The sequence below is a fragment of the Ochotona curzoniae genome, unplaced genomic scaffold, assembly GCF_017591425.1.
Source record: "Ochotona curzoniae isolate NIBS_2020 unplaced genomic scaffold, NIBS_Ocur_1.0 scaffold_4506, whole genome shotgun sequence".
Classification (NCBI taxonomy): Eukaryota; Metazoa; Chordata; class Mammalia; order Lagomorpha; family Ochotonidae; genus Ochotona; species Ochotona curzoniae.
In genome coordinates, this window is record NW_024467119.1 from 59,391,103 (window position 1) to 59,405,235 (window position 14,133).

At 37.5% G+C, this 14,133-nt stretch overlaps 1 protein-coding gene across 3 annotated transcripts in view; it reads left to right on the plus strand.

The window, feature by feature from the left end:
• The window catches only part of HSPA4L (heat shock protein family A (Hsp70) member 4 like), a 72,700-nt gene extending 58,567 nt beyond the window's left edge, over positions 1-14,133 (plus strand). For all 3 annotated transcript variants that reach the window (XM_040966958.1, XM_040966957.1, XM_040966959.1), the window contains 5 exons: positions 1,264-1,389; positions 1,669-1,776; positions 6,536-6,655; positions 9,896-10,057; positions 12,162-14,133. In XM_040966958.1, the coding sequence (XP_040822892.1) occupies positions 1,264-1,389; positions 1,669-1,776; positions 6,536-6,655; positions 9,896-10,057; positions 12,162-12,353 (708 nt within the window). In that variant the 3' untranslated portion in view covers positions 12,354-14,133. The remainder of the gene's footprint in view (positions 1-1,263; positions 1,390-1,668; positions 1,777-6,535; positions 6,656-9,895; positions 10,058-12,161) is intronic.

A 14,133-nucleotide genomic window follows, 5' to 3' on the forward strand; every position in this document is an offset into this window, starting at 1 on the left:
AATTTTTGCTAACACACCTTGAGATACTTTGATACTTTATACTGAAAAACAAGCCTGTGAAATGTTAAGTACTTTTAGGGATGTACATATTGAAGATGAGGAATCTGAGGCACAAGTAAAATCCTAAATTCAGAGAGTAATCCTTGGATTCGGAATCAAGCGGTCTTCAAAGTTCAACCTCACAAACATAATGCTATATTTCTTCCTAACACTAACATTCGTTCAGTACTAACTCTGTGTCAGTTACTATGTTAAATATTTTACATGAATGATATCAATCTTTCTAAACACTGTTAGAAGATAAGAGGTCATATTCCCTATTTTAAGAAAAGAAGTGAGGCTAAGTGGATTTCCTCCTACCTTAGGCTAGTAAATCAGGAACCCAGGGTTTAAACTTGCATATATATGATGACAGAGTTTATGTTTTGTTTTCAAACAACTTTATTGATATAAATTTACATATACCATGTAGCTCATTTGAAGTACACAAATGTCTTAAAATTACAATGAAATATACATAACATAAAATATACTACTTTAAAGTGTGTAGTTCAGTGACATAAATTACATTTCACAGTATTACAATCATCACACTATTTCCAAAAGTTTTTCATTGTCTCACACATAAACTCTGTAATCGTTACACGAGCACTCTCCATTCTTCGCCTTCTCAAGTTCCCAGGAATGTGTGACCTATTTTCTGTCTCTGTGAATTTATTTAGGGAAGATAACTCATAAGTTGAAACCATTTGATGCTGTTCTTTTGCATGGATTATTTCACTTGCTGTAATGACTTCAAGGTTCACCCATGTTGTAGCATGCATCAGAACTTTTGCTCCTCTTTAACAATGGCTGAGAAAATTCCTTTATGGGGAGTTACTTATTTATTCATGTATCTGTTAGTGGATGCTTCTGTTGTTTCTTTTTGGCTATTGTGAATTATATTGTAATGAACATTGCATAATTTGAACACCTGCTTTCAAATCCTTTGAGCCTACAACTAGCAGTGGAATTGATGAATGAGGATAAAATTACAATTCTATGTTTAGCTTTTTCAGGAATCTCCAAATTGTTTTCCATAATGTTGTCCATCAGCAACATATTGAAGGTTTTAATTTCTCCACATCATCATGAATACTTATTTTCCATTTTTTAAAAGTTACAATTATCCTAATGGATTTGAAATGATATCTCATTGTGGTTTTGATTTGTATCTCCCTAATGAATATTCTCACTGCAACTCATCCGAATCTTTTTGAATAGGGGAAGATGATAATGCAGGATAAGTTAGAGAAAGAAAGAAATGATGCTAAGAATGCTGTTGAAGAATATGTATACGACTTTAGAGACAAGCTGGGCACTGTCTATGAAAAATTCATCACTCCAGAAGTAAGTCTAAAGTTTACAATTATTATGAGAACTACTTAAGTATTTAGCTTAAAATACGAGAATGAATTTCATAAATAAGTATACTAATAAATCTTCAGCCCCTATAGAGATTGTTCTTATCTAAAATGTAGAACTGTGGTAAAAACCAAGCTTTTGGGTACAAAATCAGGATAAGTATGAAATTTAAAAATACGAAAGTTACATCAAAAACATTGTTCTTCCATAATTACACTTATTCCAAAGGAAGCATTTCTTAATATCTGTCAAATGTATAATCAGGACATGAATAAACTATCTGCAATATTGGAAGATACAGAAAATTGGCTTTATGAAGAAGGAGAAGACCAACCTAAACAAGTATATGTGGATAAACTTCAAGAACTAAAGGTAATGTTTTTTTTTTATAATATTTTTTATTTTAACAATCTTTACATGGTTAATTTGTGCATAAAGGGTCAAGGGCTACAGGAAAGTGGGTAAGACTATTATTTCCATATTGTTTCCTTCATATATCTGAGGTACAGGGGGATATTGAGGGAGAAGCCCCACCTGATTTCCCACCCACCCCAAGTCCCGCATGTGGGGCATGCTCCGAGATACTCATTGAAGTGGTTTCAATAGGTCACCAGTTTTGAAATTGCTGCCAATCTTGCCTCTCCAAACACGATGAGGTTGTTGAAAAATCCATTAATTGACATTGTCCATCATAGCGTCTCTATTTGCCCGGTATTTTGTTGCCAACCTATAGCTGAGGTGGTTGATTAACTTGTTCCATCTTCTGTCCCTTCATGGTTAGGGTTCTGAGTCTGGCATTTCAATTGGGGAGATCCCCAAAGAAACTTCGTCTGAGGTGTTCCCAGGCCAGATACTCGTATGCACCAGCAAGCACAGGGCCCAGCACAGTCCATCACCCGGTCAGCTGGTACTTGCAATTGCTGGGTTGGTTCTGTTTTCAGCCCCGCCTTCTACTGGAACCAATGGGTGATGCAGTCCAGCCTGGTTCTGCACAGCACATACTTGGTCTTCACCTAAACCAGTGGGAGCTGCATCCTGATGAGAGCGGCCCACAATAACCCCCACCAGGCCAACCCCCTACCCTGGTTTGCCAGTATGTGTAGCAGACCAGTCCAATCTGACCCACATTCCCCCTGGTTCTCGTACATGGCAAATGGCATTGAAGCTTGGATCCATCTACCCAGCTCAACAGTCAAGCCTTCACGGGTGTGGTTGAGTGCCTCTCTGTCTAGCTACCCCAGCCCCTGTCCTAGTTCTCGTGCCTTCCCGTGGCAGTGGTAACCCAAGAGGGGGGAACCCACTATTTCCCTCCCAGGTCTCTCACTCCCGGATTGTGCACTTTCCAGGTGGTTCTGCAGTTTAACTTGACAGGATAGTGCCAGTTTCTGCCAGCTGATGCTACGGCTATGCCCAAACAGCCCTCTCCCATTCTAATTGTAGGTTGCACCCATAGGAACAATCAACTCATCCTGGCTTTTCCCTGGTCTAGTCCACATGAGGCACACAGGTGTTGTAGCCCTGCTTAGTCTGGTCTGCCCCCATCCCAGTTCATGCTCTCCAGGGGAAGTAGTTGTCCAGCAGGGGAACCTCCCCTTATTCCCCCACTGGCTCTGTCCCCTCCCCTCCTGTTTCTCACGTGTGCTAGATGGGCACTGCAGTCACATCCGGCACAGTCAACCTCCTCCTGGCATTCTGTAGTGTGGACTGGTTTTTATCGCAACCAAACCTGACTCGACCCTTACTCTGTTCTGGTGCTCGGATTTGCCAGTGATGATGTTAACTGATTAGCCTGGTCTGTCCCCAATCCATGCCTAATGTATGCCAGTGGGAAACTTCTTGTGGCCTGTTCTGGGCTGTTTCCATTCATGCTTGTTGCACTTACCCGTGGAGTCTGTGTCCTGCCAGAGGAGTTTAAAGGTAATGTTTTAAAGACTCCTTATTGGTATTAAAGCATCAATCTCCTAAGCATTATGTTGTGAAAATGCTGGGTATGTTTTCAATTACCAAGAACAAATTGCATATGGTTATTTATTTATATGCAACACAGTATTTTGATAAATATATACATGTGGAATGACTAAATTAAGCTCTTTAATGTGCATTATCATGCAGTTTGTTGTTAAGAACACCTAAATCTCAACAGTGTACCAATTTATTTATATAAAATATTGTTCATTGTGGCCACCATGGTTGCAATATATGTCTTTGTAAAATATTTATTTGAAACATGGAATGGCAGAAAGGAAAGACAGAGAGAAAGAGACCTTACATCCTCTGGTTTTCCCCAAATGGCTGCAATGGCCAGGGCTGGACGAGGTAAAACCAGGAATCAAGAACTTTATTCAGAATTTTCACATGGGCGCAGGGGCCCAAGCACTTGGGCCAGTCCTCTGCTACTTTTCCAGGTGATTAGCAGAGAGCTGGATTGAAAGAACAGCCAGAGCTCTGACACATAATGCCAACATCACAAGCAATGGTTTAAATCCCTGTACCTCAGCACCAGCCCTGCCAGCAGACCTCTTCAGCATATTTCTCATCTATCAGAAATTTTCTTTCCTTGACCAGTACTTTCCCTGTCATTCCCTCGCTCTCTTCCACCCTCTAATAACCACCATTTTACTCTCTGCTTCTATGAGTTCAGCTTTTTTTAGATTTGACATGTAAGTAAGATCATACAGAATCTATCTTTACATGCCAGTATTTCAGATCTATTCAAGTCCCAAAAGACAGAATTTATTTTATTTATTTGACAAAATTTATTTATTTGAAATGAAGAATTAGAAGGAGAGTCAGTCTTGCATCTGCTGGTTCACTTGCCAGTGACTGCATCTGGGTCTGAGCCAGGCTGAGGCCAGGATCCAGTCACCCCATGTATCTCAAGTGCCATGTTCCATTGCCTTCCCAGGTGCCTTCCTAGTGAGCTAGCTCAGAAGCAGAGCAGCCAGGACTTGAACTGGCACTCATTTTGGACACCAGCATTGCAGACAGTGGCTTAATCCACTGTGCCTTGATGCTGGCCCCAACATTTCTTTATTGAAAAGACTGAGTTATATTCCATTACATATATACATTATTTATACACACACACACATAAAACCATCCATTGGTGGACATCTGTTGACTGTTGTTTATAGAACTATAACAAAACGTTAGTGCAGATATAATTTAAGCATGATTTCATTTCTAGTGGATATATACCCAGTTTTGGGATTGAAAGATCTGTTTTTAATAAGTGTGTGAAAAAATAACTATCAAAGCTATTTAATAGCATTCTAAGATTAAAGGCATTTTTGAGAGGAAAGCAATGCTACTTGATTAAAATCAAGTAATACATGATCATACACATAATAACTGCTGAAGATGTCTCTAACAGCTGGCCAAAGTGTTACTTTTATACAAGCTGTAAAATGTGTTGTCTTTAAAGGTGATAAATGACACCTTCATATCCATTGGAGGAGTCACCTTCCTTTGATCTCTCATGCTCCACTACTCTGACTTTAGGAAAAACAATAGCACCTTGGCCTTGTATTTTCTAGCCCAACTGAGGTGAACACCTGACTAGCCAAGGACTTCAAAAATAGTACCTCTGCTCTTCAAAAAAACAAAACAAAAAAAACCCCTTAGTTTCCAGGTCATCTCTTTCTAAGTCAGTAGTAGAATTTTATAAAAAGACTATTGTTGGCACCTTTTTCCATGCTTGTTACCCAGCCCTGAAGAGATTAGAAGGTTCCCCCCACCCATGTGGAAGAGCAGGATAGAGTTCCTGACACTTGGTGTCAGCCTGGTGCAGACCAAATAATAAAAATTTGGAATGAACCAAATAATAGAAACCTCTCCCTCTGTCTCTGAAATATATTTCTTTTGTTTTTTTAAGATTTATTTTATTTTTATTGGAAAGGTGGGTATACAGAGAGGAGAGACAGAGAGAAAGATCTTCCGTCCAATGATTCACTTCCCAAGTGGCCTCAACGGCTGGAGCTGAGCCAATCCGAAGCCAGGAGCCTCTTCCAGGCCTCCGAAGCGGATGCAGGGTCCCAAAGCTTTGGGCCATCCTTGACTGCTTTCCCGGGCCACAGGCAGGGAGCTGGATGGGAAGCGGGGCTGCCGGGATTAGAACTGGCACCCATATGGGATCCCGGGCACCACTACACCATCGCGCCGGGCCCCTGAAATATATTTCTTAAAAAATATATAGGGCCCAGCGCCATGGCCTAGCAGCTAAAGTCCTTGCCTTGAATGTGCTGGATTCCATATGGGCACCGGTTCTAATCCCAGCAGCCTCACTTCCCATCCAGCTCCCTGCTTGTGGCCTGGGAAAGCAGTTGAGGACGGCCCAAAGCCTTTGAACCCTGCACCCCTGTGGGAGAACTGGAGGAGGTTCCTGGCTTGTGGCTTAGGATCAGCATAGCACCAGCTGTTGCAGTCACTTGGGGAGTGAATCATTGGATGGAAGATCTTCTTCTCTGTCTCCTCCTCCTCTCTGTATACCTGCCTTTCCAATAAAAATAAATACATCTTTTAAAATATATATATATATATATGAAATGCAGGGTTCAGTTAATAGTGTCTGCTGCTCTAATTTTTCTGGCAATTGAAAATCACTTGAAAATAAATTGATTTTTATCGCAATATGTAAAAGAATTTTAAAAAAAGTTATTATTGTAATATGCTTCTTTTTTCAAAGGAAGAGGCTGTTACAACTCCTACAAATCCCCCCATCTAAATACTTGGAGGGGTAAAAAGCTACGCTTGTAACACATTATACATTTTAACATAATGGTCGTGAAAATAATAGTAGTTACTAACTATAAGGAAGTTCCAGTAACTACCTTTTTGTAGTTTTATAAAGTTCTAATACCTAGGCCTGAAGGAATTAAAATTTTGGTTAGAACTTTGGATTTGAAAAGAATCAGGACATCAATCCGTTGAATGAGAAAGAGAGGTAAGGCACGAATATAGGGTTATGGAAGAAAATTGGCACTGGAATTCACTTTGTAAGGAAACAAATGGGAGCATAATGTTAAATTTACCATTTTTCTTACTATTTATCATCAAGAACCCAATGAAATTTTTGGTTCTGTTAAAACTCAATCACATTTTTCTCTTTTTAAAACATTTTTTCTGTTAACAGAAATATGGCCAGCCTATTCAAATGAGGTACATGGAACATGAAGAAAGACCAAAAGCTTTAAATGACTTGGGAAAAAAGATTCAACTCGTCATGAAAGTGATAGAAGCATACAGAAACAAGGTATTGGATTTATAAAACCAGTTGCTTGATAAGAGGGCATGTGTGTGGCACATGGAAAGAGTGGGATAAAATCTAAAATTTCCCAACTAAAAAGCTGTTTCAGTTTTTGCTGCCACATTCCAGAGACCCTCTTACCTAACTCTGGCTCCTGAGGCCAGTTCCCTGCTCCTGCAGATCCTGGGAGGCAGCAGGGGAAGGCTCAGTTAGCCTCAGCCTTGCCTCCCAGCTTCCAACTTAGAGCAGCCAAATGGAAGGGAGAGTGAGCTAAACTAAAGGAGATAACAGTGAAGGTAAGTGGCTTGCATCTTTCAGACTTCTCTCAAACCATATTATAAGTTAATCTAATGGACACATCCAGTTTTTTCCTTCTTACATGTTTCATTTTTATGTTTTTTATACAGTAAAAAATAAATGTTCGTGGTCTTTTTTAAATTTTTGCTCCCTTTGAGACTGGACTCTACATTTATTTTGTTCCTTAACACTTTTGTTTAGTTACTCTTTGCCTTGCAGTTCATTAATCATCTATAATTCCTAATATCCTTTTTCTATTTGTATTTTTATTAGCTTAACTTTTCCATTGTTTTTAAGCCTCAAATACATAATTATGAAAGTTATTATCTCCATTTAAATTTGACAATGTAATTTGGCAAAACTAAACAATATTTTCCTTCTTTAAACTGGGAATTAGTATTTTTTAGATAAAGAAATATTATAGGCTTTTCTTTCTGTGCCGTATCAGGACAGCTGTTCATCTCTACCTCTATCCTGCAACAGCAAATATAGATGGTACGTAAACAAACAGGCACATCTGTGGTCCCAAAAATTGTATTAAAAAACAGACAGCTGGTTGGATTTGGCTTCAGGACAGGGTTCCTGGATCCTGACTTATTATTTGTTATTCAGTTTCTTGGTTTATTATTTACTTATTATTGGAGAGACAGATTTACAGAGGAGAGACATAAGAATTTCAAAAGATCTGCCATTCACTGGTTCGTTCCCTAATTAGCCACAATGGTCATAGCTCAGCTGATCCAAAGCCAGGAGCCAGAAGTTCTTCTAGGTCTCCCACACGTGTGCAGGATCCAAAGCTTTGAATTATCCTTGACTGCTTTCCCAGGCCACAGGAGCTGAAAGGGAAGTGGAGCTGCCAGGACATACACAGGCACCCATATAGGATCCCATCCCAGTGCTGAAGGCAAGCACTATAGCCAGTAGGCTAATCCTGTTTTTATCATTAATGTTAAAAAATACTTCTGTAGGAAGAAGAGACCAGTACCAGGAGCATTCAGGCATTGATATCGTAATGACAGTTTACAATTACCAAGCATGTAAGCATGTAGGGACTTTTTATCACTTTTGCCTGGCCTATGTCTTTTTATCCTCTTCAGGATGTATCATAAAACTGTGAATATTTTAGGTTTAAAAAAACAAGATTGCATAAGGAATTTACTAATGTAAATGATGGAGGTCAGCTTCCAGGTTCTGAACCACTGTATTGCTTTCCACCACACAAGAAGGAAAAAGGTTACTTATTTAAAAACAAGAGATTTGTGAGTTTTTGTTTGCTGTCTTGTAATGATGGATTCGGTGCACGGAGCCAAAAATCATACAGGTGGACTACTGACTGATGGTCAATAGGTGAAGTTTATTAAAAGCATTAGACTTTTGAAGGCTGAGAGTCAAATAGGATTAATTAAGAGGGCTTGAGGAATTTACATATCAACAGCAAGAGGGATTGTACCAGTAAGCAATTTGTTCCTCTAGCCGGTGCCTCTCTTTCCTGTTAGTTCCTGTTCCCCTGCCTGTGAGAAAGGAAGCACCTTTCTAAACGTGTCATCTAAACAGGAGGATTAGATAGTTTCTGGCCTGTTCATTTACATATCAGCTGCTCTTAGAGCCCTTCCAACAGGATTGCAACTAGCCCTGGCTCCACACCGGCAAGACTTCCTTAAATCCTCTTTTGAATCAATTGTTTTCCTACAGATCCTAGTAAGTTGTTCTACAAGTTTTGCAGGATTATAATTGCAGTCCAGCTAATTTGAAGAAGTCCACATACTGATTATGAATAGATTTGTTAATGTCAGTGTCCAAGTTGTCTTTAAAGTCACTAATGAATGTAAGGAAAAATAAGCATGAGAAAACAAATAAAAACATGAAAATATTCTAAATCTAGTGTAATTTCTGTGGCTCATTCCCTAGACTTTAGCTTTCTGTGGTATAAAGTGTAATATATAAAGACTTTATATATGCTCAAGCATTTGAGTTCTTGTTATATGCCACACTATTGCTAGGTACTGGAACTACAGCATCAAACAAAATATTGAACCTATTTCTACAATGCTTCAGAGTAGGGAAGCTTGTGGTGTGGTGGTTAAGCTGCTGCGTAGGCAGTGTCTCCAACCTGGACTGGGGTCCTGATCATATCTTTCTACTAATGCACACTTTCTGTGTGTATCTATCTGCCTTTCAAATAAATACATTTAAAAATTGTGTTTAATGTACCAATATGAAGAAGTAGACAGTGAGTTACAGAAATGCATGGCAGTTGTGTCTTTATGAAGAAGGTTTGTCAGAGAAAGCTCAGATATTTAATAAAATGCTGTGTGAATACATTATGATCATTACATGAGAAATAATTTAGAAAAATGAAACAAGGGGGAATGTTGGAGAAAAAACAAGAAGGCTAGTGTAGGTACTGGCATTGTGACACAGCAGGTTAAGCCATCACCTACAATGCCAGCATCATGATGTAAGTTCCACTTAAAGTCCTGGCTACTCCACTGCCAATCTAGCTCCCTTCTAATGTACCCAGGAAAGCAGCAGAAGATGGCTCAAGTACTCAGGTCCCTGTTAACCACATAGGAGACCATAATGGAGTTCCATTTACCTTATTTCAAGTCAAGCCTCGCCCCAGCCACTATAGCCATTTTGGGAGTGAACCAGTAAATGGAAATACCTCTCTGTATGTCTATCTCTCCCTTCCTTGAGTATTATCTGTGGTTATTCTTTTTCAAACTGAATTCTGAAAGCTTTTCCATTTTAAAATCTAAATATTTTATCTCTTCTCCCAGTTTCATTAGTTCTGTTATGTTCCTGTATGACATCTTCACATGGGAATATGTGAGGTACACATGAAGATATATGTGAGGTCTAAGAATATTAATATTTTAAGAAGAAACAGTGAATAAACTAGTGCTGGCTCAAAATAAGTTACATTGAATTAAGTTTTCTTTTTACTAGGATGAAAGATATGATCATTTGGATCCTGCTGAAGTGGACAAAGTTGAAAAATATATCAGTGATGCCATGAGTTGGCTGAATAGTAAGATGAATGCACAGAACAAATTAAGTCTTACTCAAGATCCTGTGGTAAAAGTTTCAGAAATAGTTGCAAAATCAAAGGTAAAGTAAAATTCTTTCTAATGAGTCCAAGGATTAAGCTTCCTCAGTATGAGTCATATTTAGCCAAATAACAAGCAGGAGAACATAGAAAAATAAATATATATATAATCTTTTGTTTTTCTAAAAGAATTTTAAGCATATTTCTGTACCTCAAATTAATGTTTCACATCAGGCTAATTTTTAAATCTTAGAAGTAATAGAACTGAAACAGTGTTATGACTTCTGACTGTTAAATCATTCAAAGTTGCATATTAGATGAAACCTCTAAAATGTTCACTGTAAAATTCTACAGTGTAGGTCTGCCCTTAACATTGTTTGAAATACATGAACTTTCATGGAAAAAAACTTATTTCTACATAAACTTACTTATTAAAAAAAGTAGTAAATGTTAAAAGCTGTAGAAAACACTATGAAAAACATGGGAACAAAACTTTATGAAGATTGGTGTGGGAATAGGAAAATAAAGACATTGGATAAGCAATTGAGAAAAGAACTAGGTGTCTGCTTTCATCCTTAACACTAAGAAATACAGATTTTTTTCACCCATCTGATTTGATTATGCTTAACGTTTATAATCTTTGTCATAGTTGCAAGGGTGTAGAAAAATACAACCTGTGGAATCAGAAAAGAAACATTACAGAACCTGAGTAAAATTATCTCACTTGTATAAACTTGAATGTTCATAGATTGATACACTTATATATTATAAGCATACACAAATAGATTTAGAAAGATCCTCATCAGCACTTCAAACAAGGTTGTACGACAAGCATCCAATCTGTGGGAATCCTGAGGTAGGCATGAACAGCCAACAGGCCTTTGAAAAAATTTCACACCTCTGGTGTAACTAAGTGGACAGCCTCTCCTAACAATCAGGAGCACTCAAGTAATGCCTCTAGAACATTCTTCCCCACAGGGAGGCCTCAAAGGACACTCCCTCCCCAGCACTGATGTAGTGGGACAGCAAGGGGCAGTGCATTTGTCCTCCTCCTCACCTCCCCACACACACCTTCTGCATCATTGGAATCAAAGGCCCACATGGATCTGTAACCTCCTAACCTTTGTAATAAATATGAAATAAAGAAGGATGTTCATCAAACCGTTCATGGGATGGAATGATCTAATTAAATAAGTAAGAGTCTTCAATTTGGGATGTTTTGCTAAGAAGCTATAATACGTAATTTACCCCTCATTAGATATGTGAAGAGTAGTTTTCCAGCAAAACATCCTTTCCCATTAGGATGCTATTCCCTATCTTTCCATAATTAACCCCAATCTCTGTGACACTGATCTTCAAAGATTTTTGATTAGTTGTGTGTAATGATTTATTTCTGTGTAAAATGTAAAGAAACTGAAAATACATATTTATCAATTATCAAGATTACTTTTATAGCTTATTTTGCCTCAACATAAAAGACCACTTTGCTAATGTATATACTGATATAATTCCAGTCACTGAAATTGTTTCCATATTAATTGCGAGAAATCTCAATTCATGGAATAAGTATTGACGTAATTCCTATAAACAAAGTATTTGATGTAATTTAATGAATTAAAAATTATTCCTGACAAAGTATGCTATGTTTAAATTATGAGGAAACAAGTTTTGGAAAGGTTAGGTAAAAAAATTTTGTTAAAGATTCACTAAGGGTAGGCACTTTTGCCTACTAGTGAAAGTACCCACATCTCATATGAGAATACCTGGGTTCGACTCCCAGCTCAGGCTCCTGATGCCAGTTTCCTGCTAATGCAGAATCTAGAAGGTAGCTCAAGTAGTTGAGTAATTAGCATCCTCACAGGAGACCTGGACTGAGTTCCTGGCTCCCACACCGTAGCCACTGAAGGCATGTGGAGGCTAGCTTGTCATTAAAAAAAAAAAAGTTAAAGGTCATAAGTAGTTTTTGACTGCTTGTAGGCATATATCATTCCAGGAGGTAAATCCTTCTTGAGGCATCTGAAGATACACTTGATTATTTACCTGAACTAAGATGATTTCAGGGATGTAGAATTATATAAAAACTCAGAATGTTAATGTTGAATTTAGAAAAATAATCTTTATTGTTCTGTAGTATTTTTAATATAGTTAATTTCTTTGTGTCTTTAGGAACTGGATAATTTCTGTAACCCCATCATTTACAAGCCCAAACCGAAAGTAGAGGTTGCTGAGGACAAAGCGAAAGCTAATAGTGAACACAATGGACCAATGGATGGACAGAGTGGAACTGATCCTAAGCCAGAGGCAACTAAAGATAGCACACAGCATGCTAAGTCTTCTGGGGACATGGAAGTGGACTAAGTCTTCATTTTACCTTTACTTTACAAATAGTGCAAGTAACCCCAGGGTCCATTCTTTTACATCTGGTACACACAATAGTTGTTCAATTGTTCTTAATCACTTTGTCATTTGGTTTTTGGAGTAGTTTTGAAAAGTGTTTTTTATTGAGTGCACTTCTGTTCATTTCTATGGCTGCTTATGTGACGCTTTAGCCACATTTAGATTTATAAATCCACTTAAGATTTCCTGGTATATTTCACATCAAACATGCAAGTTTGAAATGTAATTGGCAACAATCTGATTTATTTAAAACCTCTACTTGGATAAAAACTTCATTCCTTTATTTAGGAAAGACTACCCTATTGCACTGTTGTTGCACAAGTGTAGATTTAGTTGCATCGTTACTTTGAAAGAAATTCAAACTGATGTGGTTTCTGAAAAGCCACTGAGGCACTGATTTTTTTCTAGTTATTGTTTAAATATTAAATAAGAGGTTCCTCCACAATTTAGTGCATCTCATTGATGTGCCATGAGAACTCCAAAGCTCTGCTGTCATCACATAAATGAACGAAATCACACACTAAAAGATAAAAATGAACAATTTTATGTGAAGGTGACACCAGCAGTTTGCTGCTTTTATTGGTAATATGGATTGATTTTTTAGAGATATGTATTTTGTTGCATGAAACTTTTGATTCTAAAGACCAGCTGCTGCTAAAATAATGCTAACCTAAAAGTACAGACAACTTCTGATGAGATTAATTTTTAAAGGGAAATGCTGTCAACCTACTCAATAATATGTCTGCAATACTGATAGCCTCAGTTTAAATATTTGCCTATCTCTTGATTTTAATACCTTAACATGAGTATGGAGAAATGACACAATGTATGCATTATACATATATATACACATACATATAGACATGTGTGTATCTATTTATATGCATGCATACATGTTTATGTATACATAAGTACACATGTGTGCATAAGTATGTTTGTATGTAGTATTTATTGTTTCTTACAATTTAGAAAAACACTATGAAATGGTAATACTTGAAAAGGAGCAGTTATACCAGTCTTAGGAATTAGTGCTTATAATAAGTTTAACTATATTACACAGCAATAGGTGAACTATAGAATGTTATATAGTATGATTGATGTGATTAAATTATAGTTCCTGCTGTTAGTCACCTTTTGAAAATCTGGCCCCAATAGGGGTGCATCTTCAGAATGTAAGTTAAGTGTGTGAAGAGACAGTAAGAGTAAGATACACTAAGAGCCTAATCTGTGCTCCATCACCAGGTTTGTTCACATCTGTCCAAAGACTTGAGACTGTTCAGGTATGGGAACAGACTGAGTGACATTTCAGCTTACAGGAGAACGAAGCATAGGCAAATGCACGAGCCCTTCTGTTAATGCCAATCAGCTAGATTGACTTCAGTTAAAATTTGAAAGGCTCCTTTCTCCCCTCAAAGCTAAATCTTAAGAATACTAACTTTTCTTTAGTAAAAAGTGAGAATGTAATATCTTTAGGGATAGTCAATATTTCTTACAACTAGTTCTCTAAGAGAGATTTTGTTTCTACAATGTAGTCTGCACTGAAAGGAGAATATGGAGGAGTGTATTTTGCAGGGATTTTTATTCATACTTTTCTGGGGGTAAGATATTTCTTTTTGCATTAAAAAATCATATAGACTAATTTTAAGAATATCTACTATTCTTTAAGTTAGGCTTTGCTTAGTATTAGAAATCTGTAAACGAAGTAATTATCTCCAATAAGTGATGAAATACATTTCTTAAA